This window comes from Coptis chinensis, chromosome 3 (assembly GCF_015680905.1).
Source record: "Coptis chinensis isolate HL-2020 chromosome 3, ASM1568090v1, whole genome shotgun sequence".
Lineage (NCBI taxonomy): Eukaryota > Viridiplantae > Streptophyta > Magnoliopsida > Ranunculales > Ranunculaceae > Coptis > Coptis chinensis.
The window spans coordinates 117,453,568-117,479,722 of record NC_141458.1 but is presented as its reverse complement, the minus strand read 5'-3'; the positions used below and the strand labels follow the sequence as shown (position 1 = coordinate 117,479,722).

Genomic DNA, 26,155 nt, shown 5'->3' with positions numbered 1-26,155 from the left:
GAGGAAGTGAAAAGGGAAATTGAAAAGTGGGGTTAGTGTTTTAGTGAAGGATGAGAAGAAAAGTGAAGATGAAGAAAGGAGTGAGGAGAGTTGGGAGTTCGAGTGCTCGAAGATTAGTTTTGAACAAAATAATTTTTCCGCACTCAACAGCCGTTCGATCTTGCTCAAACAGATCTGGACCGTTCTTTATTATAATTTTGTCCTTTAGTGCAGAAAAAAAATACCTATCTTATTAGATAGATGTTTGCAACTTTCTTGTTGCAATTTATTTTCTATCTTTTCTGTTTCAGTTTTCACAAGCTACTATAGTCTTCATTATGTTCTTGTAATCGTAACCATTTCACCAAATACGGGGTTTGGTTCTTATAGGCGCTCTGTTTTTTGCCATGGTTTTAAACCCGCTTTTTTAAACGATTTAAACCCGTTTTAAGCGTTTTAAAGCGTTTAAAAACCGGAGATTTTGAAAATCTCCCGTTTAAAACTTTTTTTTTTTAAAGAAAATGCTAGAAAAGTGTTTTGATTACCATTTTTCCACGTCATCTATTTTGCTTTAGACTATTAATAATTAATTAAAAATTTTAAAGTTATTAAATATCTTACCATATAGAAAAAATATGGGGTATGATGAATAGTGTTTTATTTTATGTGTCTATTTTTTTTTTTCCCACTTTTATAGAAAATCAAACTCCTTATCCTTTTTACGTGGGATTATTACGCTTTAAACCCCGTTTTACCGTTTTAAACCCGGCACGCTTTTTACGCTTTTTTTGGTAATTTCACAGTTTTTTTCTCTTTTTTTTTTTTCGCAATATTTTTGTCATTTTGTAGGGGCAAAATTGTAGTTTTATAATTTTTTAAATTAATTTATAATCATAATGGGCCTTAGGGCATCTCCAATGGGGGTGTAAAATTACACCTCCATATAGGCGCCACCTAAGTGCCATTAGGATTTTACATCTCCAATTGTAAATTATTGTAGAGTCTATAAATATCCACTCTCTATTGTTCCCAATGGAAAAATGTAAAAAAGTTCAATTTTAAATTCGAATCACACTTAAAGTGACGTCCTTCTTTAAATTAAAGTGGGACGTCACTTCAAGTGTCGTCTGAATTTAAAATTTTCAAATTGTGACTTTAGAAATAGATAGGGACGACACTTCAAGTGACGTCCGAATTTTTTTTACTCAGACGTCTGTTCTAGTGTCGCCCGGGATTTTTATTAGTTGATAACGAGATGGAGAATTTCCCACCCTCTCTATCAACTAGTACTCTATTACTTACGATATAACACTCCCATTGGAAAGAGTTTTTTGACATTTGGGGTGTAAAATTTCCACTCTATACGGTTTACACCTCTCATTAGAGATGCTCTTATGTTTGGAAAAGTCAAACAAATAGGGATAAAATAGTCTTTTTTACATATGTTATAAGGGTATAATTGTAACTTTCCTTTTTTTTAAATATCAAAACTTTGTGATTTGTCTTCATTGGTGGGTCACCTCATCACATGAGAAAGTTAAATAAGGCTGCCCACAATTGAATACGTGCGCAGCACGTGCCTTTTGCTAGTATGATTTAATATTACCCCTTTAATATGTGAGGACGACTACAACATGGCCCAGTACAAAAAATCACTTTAATTGGCTGGTTAAAAAAAAAAAAAAAAAAAGAGAAAGACTCGTTATTTTATTGCAAACAGCCAATTAGAATCGATTCAAGGGAGATTCTTTTTTTTTTGTACTGGGCATGTGACCATGTGTGTTAGTTCTATCCTTCTTCTAGCTATATGGATCTATATATACTAGTGCTGACATGATTGGCTGACACGGGCATACTGGTCGTGTTATATAGTTGAATAACAAGCCTTCAATTATCTATTTACATTCATAGATAATTTGTGTGCTTGGTATATACATACCCACATGCCACTGCAACAAATATAATTGGTCTAAAACTTCAAAAAAAATTCCAGAATAGAACACGTTAAAACATAAAACTGGAAACAATCGACAACTGAACGAACAGAAAAAGAGTCTTCCCAGCTTCTTAAGGAACCAAGAATGGTTCTCAATATAACAAGAGAGGCATTCAAGGCCCTTCCAAAATTTTGGGCCACTCAAGCCCTCTTTCAGCTTCCAAAATGAAGTCACTAAAAAAGGGGTGCCCAAGGGCCTGTCGAGCTGTCAGTCTGACAGATGGATCATATTTTAAGAGACCTTCCAAGAGGCCTATAAAGTTCCCTTTCTCATCTTTAAAATTCCCAGGTACCAGTTCCTGCAGAACGTTTCAAGAAAGATGAGCTCAGCAAAAGAATTAGCAAAAAGAACCAACTCTTTTAAAGTACAAACAAGACTACATACGTTAAGTTTCGGCAACTTCTCTACTGTTTCAATACTCCCCTCCAAAGTACTACCTGAGCATTCCAGTTCACTGTTTTTTATGCATCTCTTTTTTTTTATGCATCTCTCTGCATTAGAACTATACAACAAAGACGACAATATGGATAAGAATAAATCTTACTGTGAGGCAAATAACGGAAAACCTAACTAACAAAACAAAACGTACGCAGCTTTCTGTAACATGTACTGTGGCAACTTCCCAAACACACACTCCATCATGGCAAGATGGTCCAAGTCCTCAGCAGTCCTAAACAATTGCTTCCCCTTTCAAAAGAAAAAGAGTATCATGTATTTATTACAATGAATTAATAATTGACTGACAAATGTCGTTACGAAAATGGAAAACTGTCGGCCAAGAATAAAAAATCGCACCAAGCAAAGCTCAACCAAAATACAGCCAACACTCCATACATCACAAGCACAGGACAAGCGGAGACCTGTCAGGGAAAAAAAGCAATAGTTATGTCATTGTCAGAAACAGACAGCAAATTCTTGTCAAACAGATTATGTCAAATATTAGCAAGGAAACTACAAAAACAGACATACCGAGGATGACCTCAGGGGCACGGTAGGGACGTCTTGATTTTATACAAGGAATATCGGTGTACTCATAAAACGAGGACGCAAAATCTATCAGTTTCACAGCAGCTGGACTTTTATAATGGGCAAATACACCAGAACGCTTTCGACAGGGAAGCAGCCAATATTTCCTATTAGCAAACCTTACAGCCGGTAGTATCTCACAACCCAGAATAGTAAGAAAAATATAAACTGACCTTGAAGGCGGAGATATTCTCCTTGTAATATGAAGCAAAAAGTACATGTGCGGGACTCAAACTAGCATGTACGAAATGCAGATCATGCATTACTGAAAATTTGAACAGGCTTGTCAGATCTCAGGGTACCCCCAATTTTAAGTTACCCATAACAAATAGTTCCAAACACAAAAAGCAGTAGCGTTAAGGCAGTAGTTTAAAAATTAATGGAGTACAGACTGTCGCGATAAGCAACAAATGCCAGAAGCTACAAATTACTACATACATGCAATGGATTGCAACAATTCTCTGCCGAGCTCGCGAATGTACTCAATAGGAAGTTGCTCATTCTTGCTTTGGCATTGAAACTCGTATAAGCTTGGTCCAAGACACTCATATACCTATTTAAACAAACCAAAGCAACGTTAGTCTTAATAATTTGAGAAACTAATCCGTCAAAAAGTGGCGAAAGACTTACAATACAAAAATGCTTAGAATGCATAAATGAGTTTTGTATCTGCACGAAACTGCAAAAATAATATTGACCAACTTCAGCACTTTTGGAAAAAATTAAGAAACATCACAAAGAAACACCACATAAAACTAAATAAAGGCTCTCTGAGATTTTGGAAAAGACACTCACTTCACTCCCCCTTTGTCATGCATAGAAAGCTTTAGGAGAGTGAGCATATCAACCACGCCCACGGCGTGACTACCTTTATTACCGCGAAAAACTTTGATGGCAACCAGATTTTGCCCCAGTGTGTCCACGCACTTTAGCACCTTCGCATGCTCACCTGAAGAGTGATAGGAGCAAATAAAACAGATAGGTTTATTGAAATACAAGTTTTTTTTACTGGAATAAGCAACGATAACTTGCAAAATTACTACGAAATCATATCATTAATGGAAAATGTCACAATCACAATTAGTCATGAATAGTAGAAAAATAGACCTGAATCGTGCATAAGAACAAAAAAAAGTTCATAAATAACTGACCTACATTTGCTTCTGTGAGAACCTTATCTGCGCACGAAAATGGCATTTTTCATTAGAATACGAAAAATCTAGACTGAAAAGGCAAGTCAAAAACATAAAAGTCACTTTACTCAGCCCACATTCAAAAAAATAAAAATAAAATATCAGATCTCATTTGATGGCTGAGAAAACAGCACCACTGAAGAGAAGGGATATTTTCATGTTTTTATTTTGAAGGAAAAAAGGATACCCAAGATACATTGACACGGATAGATGTGTCCATATCTGACACAGATCCAAAGAGACTGACACGGCAAACTATTCAAATGTGAGGTATATCCATGTGCCTCCGTTGTGTTTACATGAAAATCTGACACAGATTATTTTTAACATATGGTGTGTCCATGTGATAACATAGACAAATGCTAAACGCATAGCAGATAATAAGAACCAACAGCAGATGAGAGGAACATATAAACCTATGTTACAAGGACATGCCATATTTTAATTAAAAATACTCCGACAGGACATACACACTCTTATTGTATGTGATATACCTCAATTTTTGAAATTTTACAGTGGCAGATGCGAATACTTAGTATCAGACACATATCCATGTCAACAAAACTTATTAAAACTGTAGTAAAATCCCATAAACACATCTTAGTACATAGGAACCTTTTATACAAAAGATAGAGCATGTGAGACATACTAGCAAGAGTACAAGAGAGATTGAAAGTATAATGAGTGGATGATAAGGGTAGTACAGCGAGAATTCAGAAACTCCCCATATTTAATGGAGATATGGTCGCCTTCAAGGTTAGAGAAGAAAGGACGAAGGCAGTCAATGGTGGCTTTGGAGAGTCCAGACGAGGGGGGCCTTATCACGTAATCACCGCTGGATTTGTTTAACGCAAAGCGCTCTGCAAGTGCCTAGAAACAAATAGGAGAAGAAAATAAAAAATAAGAAAATGTAAACCTTATTCTGATCCGTGAAATAAGAAAATGTAAGGACTATTTTGATGAATAAAAAGAAAATAAAAAATAGATACAACCTACCTCCATTGATTTTGGAGGAACATCAATCCTAGGCTTCTTTGTCAAACGTATCTCCTTTTTGCATTCCAACTTATTTATTTCCATTATTATCTCACGGTGAAAAACCTACAAAAGAGATATGAAGCCGATTAAAATATATGTAAAGAGATAGAAATAAGGGAAGCGAAAAGAATAAACCATAACTTACACACTGACAAGTTGCGAAGAGAGAGTCGAAAGGAGGCGGTGGCTACGAATAGGGTTTAAAAAGGTTTTTTTTTAACTTTCCTGCTTTTAAGTTCGAGGTTTTGTGTTTGGGGAAAAGCGGGAACGACCCCATTTACGATGGCTCCAATATTAGGGCATCACCCATGCAGGCCCACTATCTCAATCTCAATGCATGCAAACCCTCGATATGAAAGAACTCTAAACGAGGGGTTCTACATTGCGACCTACAAAGTTAAAATAAAAATCTTTATAAATACAAATTCCATTGGACAGATGGCATATGTTTGGGTTTTGAGTAAGTTTTGTAGTGGGTCTTGAGCATAGATGGAGACAGGGTTTTGAATAATCATTATATTCGGTATTATCTATATTATCAGTAAGAAAATTTTCTGATTACATAAAGGTTCGCCCCTCAAAATAAGTTCAAATATTTTAATACCGTTTTTTAAACCCTTAAACTTTTTGACTATGTTTTTTAAACGTGAAGCCACAACATAATCTTTTTATAATAGATGTAAGAGCATCATATCAAACCCAATTATTTTATTATTAATCTACTCTTACAGAATATAAAGGGACCTATGGTAGTGTTGTAGTAATTAACTAGATTTTGGACCAATATTAAATTTTTTGTGTGTTGAAAAGGTTTTACAAAATGTCTCATACAAATTTTCGAATCAGAATATATTTTTATTGAAAATAAACCGAAATACGTTAATAAGCAACGATTATGGTGTATAAGTACTTGAGAACTAAGGGATCAAATTGAGATAGCCTCTTCACTTTGTGGTTTAGGATATTAATCTGTAATTTTCAAATAGAATTATCTTAAACTCGATCTAGCTTGTATAATTGTTTTCTTAGATTTATAGTGATTTAGCGGCAAATTTTTGAATCAGAATGTATTTTTATTGAAAATAAACCGAAATACGTTAATGAGCAACGATTATGGAGCATAAGTACTTGGAAACTAAAATATCAAATTGAACTAAACTTGACTAAGGTTGACTAAAGACATTAGTTATCATCCCAAAATAGAGACGAGATTTATTGTCATTCCCGAATTCCAACTTATTTATTTCCATTATTATCTCACGGTGAAAACCTACGAAAGAGATGCCGATTAAAATATATGTAAAGAGATAGAAGAGAGTGTGAGAACGAGTAGAGGAGGCGGGTTTTAAAAAGTTTCTTTTTTTTTTTTCTTTCCTTTTTAAGGAGTGATTTTTTTGCTCCAGCGGGATTTGCGGGATTTTTTTGCTCAAGCGAATTGAAACAGGAACAGTCACGTGCCTACTAAAAAGAGATTGATAGTTACCAAATTCCTTCCTTGTAACAAACTTTCTGATTTGCTCCAACTAAAAATATAAATAAATAAAAAGAAAAAGAATTAAAAAAATCTCATTGTAAAATTACCAAATCTACAATGCGCTTCAAATGCAACTCAATGTGTAGTGATTTGGAGCGTAGATTGTCCATCTGCAAAAAGAAGAAAAAATGGGTGAAGGCTAAAACCGGAATAAAACCGGCATAAATATTTTTATTGTATTCTGACCTTTCTCTATACGGCTCGACTCCTCAAATAAACAGCTTCCCAAATTTTCAATAACAAAACCATCCCTTCTCAATTAAAAACCTAACTTCCGCTAAATCCTTATTATTTAATACTCTTATTTGCTGAATCTAGATTAAGTCAAGAGATTACTGCATTGCAAAGGAGTTCGCAGTTATAGTAATATGACTTTTGGTAGGGTTCTTTGGATTCATCAAATAGGGAAGTTCCATTCTGGCATTTCTGGACGATTGGAAGAAGATGGATGCAGACCGTGGTGCAATAGTTGCTGCCAAAGACACTATGTGAAATAGCCTCGTATGCACATTCTCAACATTGATGCCCGTGCCAGTCGGCACTCAAGATACATTGCGTTTAAATAACTCTTCAAAAGACTATCTCCATGTAGCAATGGATCAATGGTATAACCATTTCTAATAGTTTTATATTTCATAATCATTTCATGCGTCTCACTTGATACTAACTTGATATTGATATGGAAGTCCTAGAACAACTTCATATGATTGCACACTATTGTCCTCCCCTATGGATAAATGCGCCACATAACACATAACAATGACTATACGAACTTCCTAACGTGTTGTTGAAAACTTTTAGCAATTTAACTTGGTACATGAAAGCAAACCACATAAATATGATTTTTCCAGACTTAGTACCTTTAGCATTTTGTTTACAAAAGGGCTAGTTCTCAAAAGGAAAATATCCCAATTCTTAATTTTGACAATGGATTTCGCACTTGAAGGATTGCCGGGACCCAATTTCAATGAAATAGCAGATCCTATCAAGCTTGGATCATGTCGCATGGTTGTTATGGTTTTTTCACTAAATCATATGTATATTGAGTAGGGTTTCTTTCGGTTTTAAGCTCCAATAAAACTAATTAATTTTCTCCCTTATGGTCGATTTTAGTATAGGGAGTGCTGTATTATGTTAAGTGGTTAACAGTTCGACACATTTTTGTGCAATTGCATTGTCCAGTAGTTGCATTTGTTGTATGATAAAGTGAGGATATATAGTAAGTACGTGTCAAATAAATGTACAAATATAATTTTTTTCCTAAAATGCATTATGAGCATTGTCGTTCGCTTTAAGGCACCTTCCAGTTATAAGGCATTGGTAGCTCAAGATTAAAGCAGGAGCCAAATTGTGGCGCATAGGTCTTGTGAACATACAATCTAGTCCATCAGGTTTCATCAGGTTGATATTAATCGTGTCTTTTAGAATGTCACGTAGGCTTAGACCAGTTTCCATCTCATGCAAGCCTACTATATCCAAACCTGACTGGGTATCTAATATCTACATTAGACGATAACACTACACTCTTGAGTTGTAATCAGAAGAAACCTGACAACAAAAGGAAACTCTAGTTTTAGACCTCAATTTAGGTTTCACTTGAAACCTGACAACAATAGAAAAAATTATAGTAATATACAAATATGTAATGAGGTTTTCAAATGTAGCTTCCATGAGCATTTCATTTACTTATATTCATTGTACACGATCTCTACTACACCTTCAAACAAAACCTCATCTCCAATCAATTACGTACAAATTTCAATCAATCAAACCCTGTAAATTAAAACAAACATAACTGAATTCTTATTGAAGTTAAAAAATAATGCGATTCAAAATAGAATTCAGAAGAGTAAACTTACTTGGAAGTATTGAGATGGTATGGTTATGCAAAACCTTAAAATTAAGAATTAACAAATGGGCTCTACTACCAAAACTATAATTTCGTGTCTTTCCTATTCATAAATAAAATGAAACCAAATGCAACAAAAACAGGCGCCATAGACACATCTTGATCATCCCCTTTACTTCTTCTTGGTAGAATCCTCAGCCTTGGTTAGCAAAACAGGAAAAGACATAAGAATTATGCCAAAGGTGAAATAGGGAGTCTTGTACAACCACATATTTGAAATTATAATAACTCCACAGCTCCTTAGCCCTGCTCTTCCTCTCCTTCAATTGCGTTCTTGACTTCTCCACCTTCGTATCCAACCCATTTTGTGAATCAAAAGTATACGTGGCCCCAAGTCAAATAACTTTAACAAAATTCTAAATGTTCTGCATATTACATGTGAGCCTCCCACGCCTTATTTAGTTCAACCTCAATCACAAACCAAAAATAAAATGAGGCTTCACATCCTCTTTAACATACCTAACCCAGTACCGTCATTCCCAAACCAAAACTATAACAAATGTGATTTATGTGATAGAAATGTGTGCATAGCATATATCCATAGAACATATATTGGCACAATTCTAGTTCTACACAAAAATTTCACTTTAGAGTAGTTGTCATTAAAAAAAAAAAAAAATAAATAAAATTGTCTCGAACATATAATTAATGGAACCGCATCTCAAACAATTTGTCATAAGTCATAACACACACATGAGCAATTTACTTTTGTATAAAAAATTATCTGTTCAAGTACACCAATACTTACTTCTTCAACATGTTGAGCATCACCAAGCATGCAGACCTTCATCTTACGCTGAGGGATATGGGGAAGCTTACAAAACCACTGAAACGGTTGTCTTTCTGTGGGTTATAGTTTTTCAGTCTAATTTGAAGTTCAACTGTTTCCACAAATTTTCATTTTTTTTACCTTTAAAGCAGTCACGATATGGGTGATACATTCTCTCAATACATCACTCTCAAGCTTACTAAAAAGGTAGAAAAGAAAACATTCAATGACATCAATCACTTGGGATAAAACTCAATATAATCAACACAATATATTCAACACCAATAATATAAATCAACTTATGTTAGCACTTGGGATAAAATACAATATATTCAACACCAATGATCTGAAGAAGACTATAAATCAACTTACACAAATAATAAAAGTGATGTTTCATCATAAATTTTAATGGAAATCTCAGCAAAATAAAATTTGGACTGCAATCTCCCAACCCGTGGTTAAATCACATAAAGCTTAAAGCTTATAAGATCAGTGAGTCCTAGGTGTGGTAGGACTCGACTATTTCTTCACTATTAAAGGGTGTGGCAAACAACAGTAACTCCTAGAATCATGGGGATTCCCATAAGACCAGACTGATGAAACAAATTCAATCTTCGTGCTTTTTGAATGAAACAATCAACTTATTTTTATACTCAAAAACTTTCCAAACTTATTAGTCCATAACCATATCATACATACACAGAGATCCCCAATCTCACTTAAAATTATATAATTTAACCTATAGCTCAATAAGGAAGGAAAACCATTCCAATGAATTAACTTTACCAGTAATGGCGAAATAATGCGTTTTTCGACAGCAAGCACAACACCTTCTTCAAACCAATTGCAATGGAACCCAACTACACAAAAGACACATACAAATCATAATTTGACACAACCCCATTTCTTAAACAATGAAATTAAAGTGCGTTATATATACCTTGATTGCTTCAATTGCATATTCAACTTGAAACAATTTGAATCTGACCAAGGTTAAAATCAAAATTAAAATAATGGTTTCAAGTGCTTTCCTTTTGATTTTCGAGAGAGATGAGATTATATCGTTTAATTTTCAGGAGATGAGATTTGGGGCAGCGCCAATTTGGGAAGAACTGATGGTTTAAAACTGTTTCTTTAGAAGTGACAAAGGTTAGGGTTTTTAGGAAAGGTAATTGGTTGAGTTGGTAGAGTTAATTCCCAAAAAAAATAAAAATATAAAAATCGAGATACGGTGAGTTGAACCCGCGACCTGACGTGAACAAAAACCCAATAACACCAAGTGGGAGTTGTTCCGTCATTGATTGAACTGATGAGAATGTAAAATCGGAAGATTTGTGTTTCTTCGAAGATCAATTGATATGGTGAGTCGAACTCGTGACCTGATGAAAACAAATCCCAGAAAAACCAAGTAGGAGTTGTTCCTGTCAGTGTCCCGATTCTAACAATTAAAATTAGTGCACATATCGACTGTTAGATCATGCTAGAAATGATCTGTACCGTCCTTTATTATAATTTTGTTCTGTAGGGGGAAAAAAAACCCTATCTTATTAGATAGATAGGTTCGGTACCTAATCTGCTATGCCAGTAATTTGTTGCATTAAATTGTAAATACTACATGTAATTGTGAGATCGTTTGAGACGATACTGTAGATTTTTATACCCACGATTCGATGCTTCTCAGTATTCTAGTAATCTAGTCCGTCATATGGCCAACTCCAGTTGTTTATTAATACATTTTCCTTCATCATTGCGCGTACAAGTAGATACAAAATTTATAACCTCCCTTTCAAGGGAAATAGCACGTGGTGCTACTATTACGGTCTAACCCGACCCGTTTGAATTTCAACTTGTTTTACGTGGGCCCTAAATGACGTCATGGGCCGAGGCCCGTATACTGAACTAAAACATGAACATGCCGTGGTGGGATTATCACAAAGAAAAAAACAATTGGACAACGAACTCATTTCTTGTTGGCTTCGATCGAAACGTTATCCAATTAGTGGTGTTTATGGATAAATATATATGTGTCAATCCAGTATTCAGTATGGACTATGGATGTTCTTCTTAAGACCTGCAAAAGAGGTTTTGAGTAATAAGTTATAACAACAACCTACGAGTTATATATAGCAATTCAACGTTCAGATTGAAGAAATGCTATATTTAGAACTTAATTAGAAGAAATAGATTATGATTTTTTTTTTTGATTGGCAAGCCTATTTTAAAATGAGATCAGTAATTCTTTGATGCTGGGGGTTCGAGCTCCAGACCTCTAGTATCATCACCCAAAGGTTTTACCGAACTTTGCTAGTCGACACCTGCAATCCAATGTACGTTGGCACAACAGAAAACCCCCACATTATTGTACGCACAATAATGTCTCATGAATAGTTGTTACCGTCACTTTGGCTTTCTTATTGTAGGTCAACAATGGAAACAATATAATTGTCAGAAACTTTCATTTTAGATGGGTGTATGTTGAAAAATCATTGATAAGAAGAAAGCAGATCATATACGGGTATATGATATGCACCTAATGCACGTCACTTGAAGATCTCCGTATGTGTAACTATTGTAATTATTATTCATAAATAATTGCACACATTTGTTGTCCATGTTATATATAGTCATACACCATAAAAAAAATAGTAATATATAGTCATATGTTTAATTTTGCATATATTCTTAGTTTTGACAGTCTGAAATTGAAAAATAGCTACTATATATATGACACTTTAGAGCTGAGATAAAACATAGAGATGTCGGTGTGAGAGTTGTATATATCAAGTTCAGTATCACAGTATGTCATGTACAATACTGCTACACAGAGAGTTCCATATATTCTTATGTTAATCAAACAGTGTGGAATATGAGGACAAGACACATTTTAGCCTGGTCGTCCTGTAATACACATCAGTAGACTAAAATCTAGAAAGAAATTGCATTTGTTTGAGCAAAGGACTCAAGCTCTCCATAAGCTTCTCACATGGATGGTTGTGAATGCCTTCATATGTTGTCACAACGATGCTTGTATCCTTGGATAGGCGTTGAACTTGTTTCTTGACGTTACATGTATGATGCGTGCAGCGATAATAGCTTCTTCAAGTCGCGTATGTTGGAACAAACAAAGATAAATAATGTCAACAATGCTTGAAAAAAAAACCATGTCAGTAAAACAAAAAATAACTATGGATTAATTATAGGTGTGTATATTTAATGGAAAAAATGGCCGGTAATTAATATAAATGCTTGAATACGAGTATGTTTATATGGACTATGAAGAAAATTAACTACTTAATTAACAGGAAACAAAAAAGAAGAAGAAATGAAATCTTTTATATGAAGGTCTCGAATGGTTTTGACACATATATATATGAATTGAAGGAAGATAGCTAGCTTTTGTTTTACTAATTTGTGGTTCCTTTTGTTGGTGGGAATAAACGTAGATCTAGATCTTCTACTAATTTTAGAGGTGTACGTTGTTTTTGCGAAAAACAAAACTGAGGCAAACCATTAATTTTCCGATTTTTTTTTGCTGTTCTAGGGTTTCTGTGACGAAAAACGAGTGCTGGGAAATCTATTTTTCTGAAAGACAACATGTAATAACAAGCATTATATTGAGTCGATTTTAGTTTCTCTGGAAGAGCTTACCACCACACATACAAACACATGGTTAATAGTATTTTCGAATGTGTAAATTTTTGGTTGTATAAATCTATGCATGGTGCATAAACTGTTTTGGAGATCACCCGCATACAGAGATATTTTGCAAGGATAATGCAAGCATTAGCTAGCACACCTGGGATGTTGACTGTTCTTCACAGATTTCTGCCCATATTTCCTCCATCTGTAGCCATCATCGAGGATATCATCTGCACTCCTGGTCTGAAATGCAAACCTCGGTCGACAGACCTTCTTGGTTCTGCTCTTGCTCACCTTTCCCTTGTCCTTAATACCATCCTTCAACTCTTCATCTCCTCCGCATCCAATATTTAAATTCGATGCACTTGCCATTTGCGCGTTTGGATCTCCTAGCATGTTTAAGTTAGTCCCACAGAGGAGGCTAACCCAGTCAATCTCACCAACTAGTTCATGAGGTTCTTGTTGGGGTTGTTGGCATGGTTGTTGTTGTTGTTCAACATGCAGTAAGGAAGGAGGGAGGGCTGGCAATGGAAGAGAGCATGATGTGAAGATATAAGAAGGATTTTGAGGAGGAATATGTCCTCTTCCTTCCATAGGCATGAAATGTTTATTAACTTCGTATCCAAAATAAGATGAAACGAAAGAAGAAATTTGAGTTTACGTATGGTGGCCGGATGGTGAGAAGAAATAGAGAGTGGGAAGGGAGAATGGTGAGGTTACTCTTATAATTTAAACTCAGTCTTTGTTTCACTCTTACACCCAAAGCTAAAACCAACTACATCTTACCTACTTCTGTTCAACTGCCCTATTGAACCGAGACGACGTGCCCATATAACATATATCGTTATCACCAAAGCATATATATATGCAGGGACTTCTAACGTTCGATTACCGATTATCCGGAAAACAAAACGTTCTATTATCTATCTATCATGCTTGCATCCACAATCTTAAATATTAGTACTTCATCGATGAATCTCAAAGTTAGAAAAAACTATTGAAAAATCACATCAATCATACTTATGTTTGAATCCATGTTTTTCGCATTTATTAGCATATATGCATAGTAATTAGAGGCCATTATGATAATCCATTTTATGACAAATAATCTATTATGAGTCCCATAATTGATTTTGTTTTTAGTAAAAAATTTAAAAAGCCATTAACTCATTGTGAAAATGAGATGACCCCGTTAAAACATAAACAAAAGAAAATAGCTTAAAGAATGAGAAACAAAATTTATGGAGTTTTCCTCTTGAAATGACTTACCATATTTTAACTCTTGGTAATTTCTCTTTCTATTTTTGGGTTGGTCAGTAAATCCAAAATTAATTTGTATTTGGTTGTTATTTGGTATTATTTCTACCATAAGGGTTTATCGAAAAACTATTTATATGTTAGAATTGATTTTAAAAACATAATTATTTATACATATAACAATTAACTAGTTATGAATGAGTAAATAAGAATTAACTAATAATCACTATGATTTAGCTTAATTACCCGAGCAACCATTTTTTCGATAAGAAAATAAAACCTACTTATTATATAGACACTAAACACCATTTTTTTCGTCATATAGACGCCACACACTAAACACAAAACAAACGAGTCCTAGAATTTTATATTAATTGAAATCAAAACACTTTTTTTTATACGAAATTTAACAATATTCAAAAGATTTATAAAATTTATTACCAACAATGATTTTTTTTTCTTATTATTGTTTTAAAAGATGAATGAATTATAGAATTTATCAAAATTTGAAGGAACCCAACACGAAAACAAACGAATCGCAGTATTAAGTTACAAATTAAAGAAAAAGTCTTTTATCCACCTTATCAATGTTGAAGTCAAAGCAAAACATTTTGATAAAATTTATCAAGTATTTGAAGACACCCATTCGTTTAATTTTATGGAAGATGGTTAAAATTATAAATTTATCAATGTTTGGAAAGGCCGGCTGATAGATTCAATTCAATGTAACATAAAAATCAAACCTATCAAAATTAAACAATTTCTTTCATGTAAAGTTATAAATCTTAAATGGTGTCTATTCAATTTTCAAATGGTACATGTTTGGAATTTAGAGTATGTGTGGTTTTGTTTTGAGTGTGGGCAGTGGGCACCCCTTGGTAAAATAGGTGGTGCTTTTATGAAATTAAAACCCTATTTTAAATTTGTCATGAAGATGTATGTTTTTCTCCCCATAGGAAGGATGTAATATTTTTACCAAAAGAAAAGAATATATACTCCCTATATATTTTGTATGAAAATTACTTTAGTTTTATGAATTACTCATAAAGAAAGTGAGTAACACTAAAATAATTTGGTAGCTTAGCTAGTCGTGTACTATTTCAAGCCCGTTTTGAGGAACTTCCCATAGAAGAATGCCAAGAAAGTAAGAAGCAGTTAATTGTATACTCAATCAACATAAGCGACTAAAATAATCAGTTGGTCATCCTTAATTCAACTAATAATATTTTCTTGAACATCGTAATTGGTAGTCTCTAATTCTCTATCATCATGGAACAACTTTAACGTCTGCAGTGCTGGAAGTATTGGTTTTGGGGAATGGAAGTGAAAGTGAGGCGTATCCGTATATCCCCTCGATTCATTTTTATGAAAATAAAAATTAGCTTTGAGCATTGGCATCTATGTTCTAACAAGGTCATGCTAGTAGGCAAAACTGTTTTATTTCAGGAACTTCCAGGTGTATGATCTCATTGGTAAGATAGTCAGACTTTACGCCAGGTGCTATAATTTGGTTAGGTGTTGGACCAACAAATCAGATTCTTTATATTTAAGTCACCTGTGATCCATTCACTTGCTTTAAAGTTTAAACTTTAAACAAGATTCTTAATCCACCCGATTTTGTTTTGCCCGTGTAACTCATCTTTATATATATATTATAGTTCTACTCTCTTCAATTGAGAAAGCATTTCTATAGTGTCCATGTCATGGCTAATTAAGAAAAAATAGAAAATAAAATAGGATTTATATATATATTAGAGCTCTACCCTCTTCAATTGAGGAAGTGTGGGTGTACACTTGTCATGGCTAATTAAGAAAAAGTAGGAGATAAAATAGGAAACAAATATTTATCTTTATACTTAGATATATCCTCATAGAGACTCCCGTTTTTCCTAAACTCTATTACTAAATATAAAAAAGTAAGATATAAATAAAGAAACAATTCCATTTAGAGTTTCACAGACTCTCCAATTTTTCCTAAAACACACTATAGCTAATTACTTTGAGGTTAGTTTAATGTAAAAAAAACAATCTCATCTAGAGTTTTTACAATTGAATCTCCAACTTTTTCTTAAACACTATAGCTAATTCCTAAAAAAACAATCTCATCTAGAGTTTCACAGAATCTCAAACTTTTTCTAAACAATATAGCTAATTACAAAAAAAAAAATAGGAGACAAAAAACTAAATTGCTAAAAACAATAATTTCCACGGAAAACGATTTTTCTAAAACCCTTTCGATTTGATGTGTCATCCACTATGTGATTTAGACATTTATTCAGTTAAGGATTCAAAAAATCACAATTACGGCCACAATAATTACGACATATTCCAATTCCTTAGATATATATTATAGTTATACCCTCACCAATCTATTTTTTTAGAACACTTGCAGAGACTCCAGTTTTTTCTAAACTCTATTACTATTTATAAAAAAGTAGGATATAAATAAGAAAACAATCTCATATAAAGTTTTGGAGAGTCTCTAACTTTTTCTAAACACTATAACTAATTATGAAAAAATAATCCCATCTAGAGTGTCACACATTTCTTTTCCTAAACAATATTTTAATTACAAAAAAAAAAATAATAAATAAATAAATAAAATATATATATATATATATATATAAATATATATATATATATATAATATATATATATATTGAGACAAAAACTAAATTGCTAAAACAATTTTCCTAAAACATTTTCGATTTGATTTGATGTTACCATCCACAATGGATTTAAACATTTATTCATAGTTAAGGATTCCAAAAATCATAATTGACTATAATAATTACGTACATATTCCAATTAAATTTATAATTTTATAAATTTTCAATTTATATATATATATATATATATATATATATATATATATATATATATATATATATATATTTGATGTAAATTTGTGAATCGCATTGAACTAACCTCAAAAAATAATTAACGGGAAATCGAAAACTGGATACAAATGCAAGCATTAAACTAATCTTAAAAAGTAATTAATAGAAAATCAGAATATGAATACAACTGCATTAAACTAATCTCAAAGAATAATTAACGATAAATTAAAACTTGGATGCAAATACATCAAACTAATATAAAAAAATAATTATCGGGAAATCGGATCTCGATGCAAATGCATTGAACTAACCCTTAAAGATTAAATTAATGGGAAATCGAAAACTATATGCAACTGCATTGAACTAACCTCAAAGAAAAATTAATTATAAATTGGAAACATTATGCAAATGCGTGGAACTAATCTTAAAGAATAATTAACGGAAATCGGAAACCGACTGCAACTTGAATTAATCTTAAAAAATAAACTGGATGCAAATGCATTGAACTAACCTCAAGAAATAATTAACAGGAAATTGGAAACTAGATGCAAATTCATTGAATTAATATCAAACAATAATTAACGGAAAATCGGAAACTAGATGCAAATGCAACCTTATCAAATAATAAACGAGAAATCAAAAATTGTATGCAAATGAATTAAACTAATCTCACAGAATAATTAATTGGAAATCAGAAATTTGATGCAAATGCATTGAGCTGACCTCAAAGAACAATTAACAGGGAATTGAAAATTGGATGCAAATATATATTGAACTAACTGCAAAGAATAATTAACGAGAAATCGAAAACTAGATGCAACCGCATTGAACTAACCTAAAAAATAATAATAATGGGAATCATAAATTAGATTCAACTGCATTGAACTAACCTCAAAATATAAATAACGGAAAATCAGAAACTGGATACAAATGCATTGAACTAACCTCAAAACATAGTTGGATTATATGTTGTGAGAATGTCTCGATAAGTATAGTTTTGCATTTAAAATTGTGTTTATCTTATCTGTTTCTGTATGATTGGTAACTTATTGCTATTCAAGTAGCTTCAATATATATGAACTTCGCCTTATTAGGCAATCTCACAAAACTTCAATCAAACTTCTATTATTAAACAACAAAATGAAATTGAAAGGTTTTATCAAACGTGAGTTTTTTTTAATGGAGAGTGAGGTTTTCACGTTATAAGAACTTTGGATGAGTGATCAATATAATATTAATATATAATAGTTCTGCATATTTGCAAATATTTTTTAGAATAATTAATATAACAACACCCGTTCGTAGATAATCTTTACAGATTCCATATAGTGAGTCATGCATAATTTAAAGAATAATTAACAGGAAATTGGGAACTAAATAATCTTTGATGATCCAACATAGTAAATCAAACATAATTTTGTTTTTGTCATGTTTGGAAAGACACTATAGATAGATCAGTAGAAGTTGGTATTACACACCACATTGGATAATTAAAAGAAAATCGAAAACTGGATTCAAATACATAACTAAGCTCAAAGAGTAATTACGGGAAATCGAAAACTTTATGCAAATGCAATAAACTAAACTCAAAAAGTAATTAACTAGAAATTAAAAACTGGATGCAATTGCATTAAACTAACGCCAGAGAACAACTAACGGAAAATTAGAAAATGGATGCAAATCCTTGAAAAATATTTAATGGGAAATCGTAAACGGTATGCATTAAACATTAAACAAACCTCAAATAATAATTAATGGGAAAACCAGAAACTGGATGCAAATGCATTGAACTAAACTCAAAAAATAATTAACATAAAATCAAAAAAACCAAATGAACAACTACATTTAACTGGGAAACGGAAACTAAATCAAATAGCTGGTTGAAATAAATTGGTGGGAAATCTAAAACGGAAATGCAAATATGTGGGAATTCAAATAACCTTAAAGAATAGTTAGTCATGTTTGTAATTTATCACTTAAACTCCAAACCGGATGTATTTGCATAACTAATAAAAAACCTTAAAGCATAAATAATAAATTGGATGCAAATGCATTCGAACTAACCTCAAAAAATAAAATTAACGGAAAATCAGAAATTGGATGCAAATTCACTTTTGAACTAACCTCAAACTAAATAATTTAATCTGAGCGGAATTTGAACTAGATCCAAATGAAAAATAATTTTTATCAAATAATAAACGACAAATCGAATTTTTCGAATGCAAATACTTTTAAATTAATCTAATATTATAATAATTATTATAGAAAAATTTATGAAACAAATAGTTTGATGCAAATGCATAATTGAATTGACCTCTTCCTTTAAAAATAATTAATTATTTATGAAATTTTGTTAAAAAATTGGAGGTTTGAGCTGAGGATGAACAAATTGAACTAACCACAAATAATAATTAATGAGAAATGGTTAACTTTGGATAGACCGTACATTTTTTAATAATATAAAACTAAACCTAAAAAAGAAAAATATACGGAATCGAAAATGGATGCAATTACATTCAACTAACCTCAAAATATAAATAACGGAAAATCAAAAACTGGATGGATGTATCGAACTAACCTTAAAAGCATAAATCTCATTGAATTAACCTCAAAAAATAATTAACGGAAAATTAATTGGATGGGAACTAACCTCAAATAATAAAATGGAACCTTGATGCTAAAAAATGCAATTGCAAATACATTAAAACTAATCTCAAAGACTAATTAATTAAACATATAAAAAATTGGATGCAATAGGATGGATTTGTTAAAAATATTGGATAAATTAACCTTAATGAATAACAAACGGAAATTATAAAGTGGATGCAATTACATTCAACTAACTAACTTCAAATAATAATTAACCAAAGACTAAAATCATAAAAAAACTTGACTAAATTAACCTTAATGAACTAACAATCAAAGAATAATTAATGATAAATTAATTAACGAATCGAAAAATGCAATGTACTACATTGAACTAACTTCAAAGAATAATTAATGAATGAAAATCATAAACTTAATGCAAATGCATTGAACTAATAACCCTAAAACATGTTTGTATTATAAGTAGAGGGAATAAATGTCTCGACAAATATAGTTTTTCATTTTAAGTAGTATTTATCATAATTTTTTTATTATGATTAAGAATGTAATGTTATTCAAGTAGCTTCAATATTATCTTCGTCACATTAGACATTCTTACAAAATTTTAATCAAACTTCTATTATTAAACCTAACAACAAAAAGAAGTCAATGAGTTTTATCAAGGTTTGATGCTTCATTTTTATAGAGAGTGGTACAAAAAATTTGAATGACTGATTAATATAATTTTCATATCTCATAGCTATGTATAGTTGCTAATATTTTTTACAATAATTTAATATAACGGCATCCGTTCGTAGGACGGGTTCGAAAGCTAGTATTAACGATGGCTCTCACTCACCAAAAAAAAAAAAAAACAAAAAACCACCGTATTGGCACCCCATAAAATAGTAAAATAGAACTAACACTTTTGGATGTTATATAGTGTATTGACACATATTATTTAGTGTCTCGAATAGTTTATTTCGTGACCTATATTATCTAAAGAGGTGCTAGTCCCATTTTATAGCTGCCCAAATAAAAAGGATAAAATAACAGAGGCCGATTAGTTTGATTTTATTAAGATGGCTTCAAGTTTTTGAGCTTCGCAATATTCCGGTACTTGTGTAGTTACTACCAAAAATGAAAGGAAAGAAAAAAAGACAAAAAACTGTGGGTTTCAAATGATCAAGAGCGAGGAAACGTTAAATATGGAATCAATCTACTTGCACAACATAGTAAATTAGTAATCAGCAGATTAAATACGTTTATGGACAATGTCCAAAGGCTTATCATTTACCAGTTGTTGGATGCAATATAAGCTCTGAATTCAATGCAATAATCTTCGCAAGCTTACATTCTAAGTAAATAAATACTTCTAGAGGGAAAAAGAAAGACATACGAGGGAGATGCCCTAACAGATTTCACTCAAGTAACTTCTAATACCATAACACCATCCATTACTAATCCATCAATACATCAATACATGCCTCTTATTTTCAATTCCAGTCCGTTTGCGAGGCATCCAAAATCTGAATTAGGCTGTGACCTGCTGCCAAGCATGTATACATGGGAAAACGGCAGTTACACGTCAAAACAAAGGCTTCTTTCCATTTAGCAATCCCAGTAAGTGATCCAAAACTAACCCCCCTCCATCACGCAGACCAGAATGCATATATTCATTAGTTATCCATAGCCTAATTCCAGCTATCTCTGAAGCTGTCTCCGTCGCCACCTTGAAGTTAACATACATATCATCATAGTAAACTGCAGCTGCAACAGGTACCTGCTCCCACACAAAATGAAAGTTAAGATTGATATAGTTACTTAGCGGGTTAGGTGATCACACATTCACACCATCAGTCTCCAGAATAGAATCAGTGACTACAAGGAAACTGCACAATCAAATATTAGGATTTTAATTGACTTGTTTCATTAGTCAAAACCCATGATGAATAAGCAAAGGAACATACCCTGTTACTGTTCAACGAAGAAATGTCATATAGCGGAGGCCAATCCTCCTTCTCAGCCAACAAATGAGCAGCATCTTTAAAATGTTTCAAGGCGTGAATCTCATCAAACATCCATGGGAATATCATCTGTAGTAGTAAACCAAGATGTCAATAAGATGAATCCAGTAAATACAGTAAACACCTAATAGTATGTCTTTGAGGCGGCAGAAATTATACAAAAAGAAAAGAAAAAAGAGAACATGATGCCTTTGGGTAAACAGAAAAACTACTTTTTATGTAAAGGTTGTGATTTCTACCTAATAGCATGTCCAGCTGCTTCTGTTAGCTCCCATGTAAAATGCATATAATAGTTTCATTAATGGAGATAATCTAATGTGACAGAACCTCTTAAAAGTATCACCAAATGACCACATGCTTCTATTCTAGGTCTACCTGCCACTATCACTGCTTAATTTTAACTTATAGTGTTCTAGTTTGTTTCTAAGGTTACGTTAATTCTAGTCTTCCTTTCTTTTCTTAATGCAAATTCTAAATATCTAAAATCAACAGCCTATTCAGTATATAATCTTGTCTTGATCTTTTCATATCCATCTCTCATTTATTCTGAATACACATTTACCCAAATCTTTGAACATTGCAAGTGCAAGTTAATTTAGAAGTACTAAAGTTGCACTAGTACCGTGAGCCTGCCAGGTAGTAGAACAATAGTAGCAAGCCTCTGTTCAACAGGCTGCACTCATGCCAGTGCATTTAGCTATTCTAGATCTCGAAACAGTAGTATAAATGCTTTACCCAAATAAGGTCACCATCCTTACTTTGAAGTTCAAACCATAGGTCAATCAGATTTCACATTAAAGGTTTCAGCCAAGAACTATCTGATCAGCCTGGAAAAGGTAAAATGCTCTAGGCTGGAACCTTTTGACATGCCGAATTTATTATTTTTCATTTTTTCTTGAAATTAACAAAAACTGGGAAGAAATAATTTTGAGTTTGCTGTCATTTTTGTATGCAGGCTAATTTCTTGCACCCACCTCTCCTGTGAACAGTACAGGACGCCCTTCCTTTGCCGCCTTAATTGCATCAAACCTACTTTCATGCTCAGACCTGATTCTGTGCGCAGACCACCTTGATGAAGCTCCCTTCATATAAATCAATGGACTATTTAGAGGAAGCTTTCAAGTAGTCGTTATTAGGAAAAAAAAAGTAGGCAACAATTATAGCATATGAGGGTAGGGTAGATTACTTGGCAGTATATAGCTTCATGAAGCAGAGCATAGAGTGGATTTGTGTCGAATGCCATGAAGTTCTCAAACTGTAGAAAGAAAAGCATATTTAGTTCAGAAGCAATTGGATCTAGTAGGTCAAGCTAACAAATGCCTGAAGTAAAATACTATATGACATTGACATTGACAAATATAATAAAGGAGACAACTATCTTATACACTGCCATGATAATCAAGAACTAGAATTAAAACATTTTATACTTCAACTAACATCTCATGGAGTGATTCTATGCCATACAAATCACTTTCAAAGTGTCAAAATTTATTGATGTTCATTAATATTATTATCAAATAATCTATTTTGTTTGATCCAAATATCCAATATCATGTTCTATTTCACATTTGTAATTTCTTGCTATCAACATCTTACATTTGTTTTATTTGTATTTGCGTGTGTGTGTGCGCTTTGCCCCCCCCCCCAACCTCCCAAGTCTTGACCATTAGGCCACTGGGCAATTTCAAGAATTATACTTTCCAATTATTTTCATTTCTAGTTCCAAAGGAAACTAAAAATGAAATAAATAGAACTGACTTTCACAAAACTTCCACTTTGGGAAGTCTCATATGATAACTTCAAAGTACCGCTTTGCAAGTACTTACATACTTCCAACGGAGTCTTTAAAAACTGTCTTATACAGTAAAAATCAGCCAATAAATTGGCGTTTTAGTTACAACATGTACTGAATAAAACATCACAGTGTGATTTACTCATAGGAAGAGGGAGGTCAGAATTTAACTTCAATGTCTGTCTACATGGAACTGACAGTCTAAATCAATTTGAAAAGCAAGGTTAAGAAGATGCGAATAATGGTGTTATATAAAACCAGAAGAAGAAGCACAAAAAACAATATGCATACATCGGGGGAAGAGATTATCGAGAAATGAGGAATGTAGTACTTTTTGTGCTAATTTTCGAAATGGAGATTGTATTCACTTTGTATATCAATCCAGTGCCAAAGAATTCATGATCACAGGTCATGTCGGACCACACTAACAGGTGGTCAAATTTGGATTCTACAGTTGAATTTTAACCAAAAAACTGTGGCAACAACCACTAATCATTGAATAAAGCCAAGAGAAGATAGAAAGTCTTACAGCTTTCAAGAAGAAGTAGCTAATACTCTTCTTTGCACCTGGAACTAGAATGGGATCCCAGACCCTCTCAAACCTACAATAAGTAGTAGCCACTAGATGAATGCAAGTAATGCCAAAACTAGAATTCTCTGTTAAAAAGATATATATATTATGATTTACATGTAGTGCAAGCGCTCAAAACCAGTTCTTGAACCTAAACCTGATAGACCAATAGTTTGCAGTCCCCTTGGAGTTAATATGCCCCCAGATGGAAGCGGCACCTACAGGAAGATGGTAAATACAAGAAATTAGCAGTGATTTTCTCATTTTCAGCAACGAAAGAACATATTACGTTCCCGAAAAGATAAGAAGGATGCTCACTCCTCCTCCTTCAGAATTTGCCAGGTAGTTTACAACTTCACGAACAACTTCAACGTCCTGGGGATATCTTCTGTAGTACTTTTCATTCTGAATTGAAACTTTTTCAAAGCATACCCGATAATTAGCATCTGCCGGGCTTCCATGTCCAACTGGAGGGGTACCACCGGTTAAGAGAACTTGTTTCAGTCCTTGCGGGGCAAAGCTCAAATATGTAACAGCACAGAAACCACCATAGCTCTAAAAGAAAGAATATAAATAAATGGATAATGTGATACTAAAGATAAAATGAAACATCTCATGATAAACTTCGTTTCATCCTAGGTTGCTTCAATTCTTCAACATGGAAGTATCTGGATAGATTCCACCACTCCGCAATTTATATCAATTGTAAGTATTAACTAATTTCAGGTACTTCAATTTTTCTTTGCCAATTAATAACTTCAGTTAACTACATTATGCTACCAGCTTTTTCAGTTGAAAAATCCATACAAACATATAGCTTGGATTTTGTGTAAATGCAATACAGGTTCCTGCAACTCTGCAAGCTATCTCATATTTTTGAAGACTTGATTAGTAATATTCGATCTTCCATTTAGGTTTGGGCTTCCTTACACTCCACTAGTAGAGTGCTAAAGGTATGACTTGATTATTGGGAGGAGAGGAGTATATAGCCACATTTACTCCAATCTATTCTTCTATCTATCTATCTATGCAAAGTCCTCTTTAACAATTCTTATATATTTTAACATTTTTGAATTCGTTCTACATACCTGCCCCAAGACGGTCCAAGAGCCAGCATCTGGTACAAGACGCACACGGGTAAATTCAGCATCATTCACAATATTATCTGCTCGAAAATGTTTCAAATAGTCAACCAGCTTCTCTGGTGATGTAAATTGTGAAAGAGATGATACAGTTAATGGAGTCGACAATCCTGTTCCTCTCTGCAATATACCAACTCATTAGACATTCGGGGGTCAGATTCTAAAAATATTAGCAACAAAATCATGCCTGATCCAATAAAATAAGACGATATTCTTCGCATGCTCTCTTTATCCATCCACTGGCTTCAGTAGGGCGAGGACTCTCGAAACCAGGTCCACCTTCAAGGTATAATAAGTAAGGCAGCAACTGATCTTCCTTTCCCACTGTAATAACATAATACAATCTATAACTTAATGTGCGTATACACTAAAATCAACTTTAGGCCTAGGGAGATAATACCTGAAACGACCTCGCGAGCAAAGACGGAGATCTTAGTAGAACAACTACTGGTAGAGTAATCCAGAGGAACACTGAATCTGTGATCACGTAAACGCAGTTCCGGAACGGAATACCACTGCCCAATATTGTGTTCTGAACTGGTTTTGGGTGTATCAGCCATGGCGATGATGTTTCTTGTCCAACGGGAGCAGAGAGTTAAAACAAAGTGCTTATGGTCCCGTTGAGAGTGGAAATAGGTTGAGTTTTTTCGGAATAGTGGTGATAAGGTGAACTTTGGGACTATGCTCAGCATTTTTTGTAAGGTGAACTTGGGGACTACCGAAATTTTATTGTATCTCCTTTTGAGTTCGTTCTTTCTACATTGTGGGATGTTTTCTGTGTTTTCTGTGTTCTAGTCGGATTAGGATTTGAGGAAAGTCATAATCTGATGCCGTAAATTGGCATGAATGAATGAAA

At 33.1% G+C, this 26,155-nt stretch overlaps 3 protein-coding genes across 3 annotated transcripts; all 3 read right to left on the bottom strand.

Annotated features, from left to right (window-relative positions):
* Positions 1–1,848: 1,848 nt before the first annotated feature.
* On the bottom strand, positions 1,849–6,892 carry LOC147513501 (serine/threonine-protein kinase AFC2-like). The gene is made up of 13 exons (XM_086596565.1): positions 6,815–6,892; positions 5,192–5,296; positions 4,900–5,065; positions 4,154–4,180; positions 3,798–3,951; positions 3,633–3,681; positions 3,441–3,555; positions 3,176–3,267; positions 2,946–3,081; positions 2,772–2,836; positions 2,566–2,663; positions 2,361–2,478; positions 1,849–2,274 (listed from the first exon to the last, which is right to left on the bottom strand). The coding sequence occupies exons 1-13, from the start codon at positions 6,875–6,877 to the stop codon at positions 2,089–2,091; spliced, it is 1,374 nt and encodes a 457-aa protein (XP_086452691.1). The 5' UTR covers positions 6,878–6,892; the 3' UTR covers positions 1,849–2,088.
* A 5,312-nt stretch (positions 6,893–12,204) lies between these two features.
* On the bottom strand, positions 12,205–13,784 carry LOC147513500 (putative WRKY transcription factor 43). Its single transcript, XM_086599544.1, has 2 exons — positions 13,242–13,784; positions 12,205–12,541 (listed from the first exon to the last, which is right to left on the bottom strand). Exons 1-2 carry the CDS (start codon positions 13,682–13,684, stop codon positions 12,364–12,366), a joined length of 621 nt encoding a protein of 206 aa, XP_086455670.1. The 5' UTR covers positions 13,685–13,784; the 3' UTR covers positions 12,205–12,363.
* A 7,219-nt stretch (positions 13,785–21,003) lies between these two features.
* LOC147513499 (alpha/beta-Hydrolases superfamily protein) lies at positions 21,004–26,043 on the bottom strand. Its single transcript, XM_086596564.1, has 10 exons — positions 25,700–26,043; positions 25,487–25,623; positions 25,246–25,419; positions 24,476–24,712; positions 24,275–24,375; positions 24,116–24,188; positions 22,981–23,049; positions 22,769–22,876; positions 21,738–21,863; positions 21,004–21,550 (listed from the first exon to the last, which is right to left on the bottom strand). Exons 1-10 carry the CDS (start codon positions 25,989–25,991, stop codon positions 21,356–21,358), a joined length of 1,512 nt encoding a protein of 503 aa, XP_086452690.1. The 5' UTR covers positions 25,992–26,043; the 3' UTR covers positions 21,004–21,355.
* Between the last annotated feature and the right edge of the window lie 112 nt (positions 26,044–26,155).

Coding starts and splice junctions, on each gene's coding strand:
- LOC147513501 (XM_086596565.1), bottom strand. CDS start 6,877: ATGGACAATCTACGCTCCAAATCACTACACATTGAGTTGCATTTGAAG. Junction 3,952..4,153: donor TCTCACAGAAGCAAATGTAG/GTCAGTTATTTA, acceptor ATCACTCTTCAG/GTGAGCATGCGAAGGTGCTA. Junction 2,479..2,565: donor TACATGTTACAGAAAGCTGC/GTACGTTTTGTT, acceptor TTTGTTGTATAG/TTCTAATGCAGAGAGATGCA.
- LOC147513500 (XM_086599544.1), bottom strand. CDS start 13,684: ATGCCTATGGAAGGAAGAGGACATATTCCTCCTCAAAATCCTTCTTAT. Junction 12,542..13,241: donor AAGAACAGTCAACATCCCAG/GTGTGCTAGCTA, acceptor CGCGACTTGAAG/AAGCTATTATCGCTGCACGC.
- LOC147513499 (XM_086596564.1), bottom strand. CDS start 25,991: ATGCTGAGCATAGTCCCAAAGTTCACCTTATCACCACTATTCCGAAAA. Junction 25,624..25,699: donor TGCTCGCGAGGTCGTTTCAG/GTATTATCTCCC, acceptor ATGTTATTACAG/TGGGAAAGGAAGATCAGTTG. Junction 24,376..24,475: donor CAAATTCTGAAGGAGGAGGA/GTGAGCATCCTT, acceptor ATCTTCCTGTAG/GTGCCGCTTCCATCTGGGGG.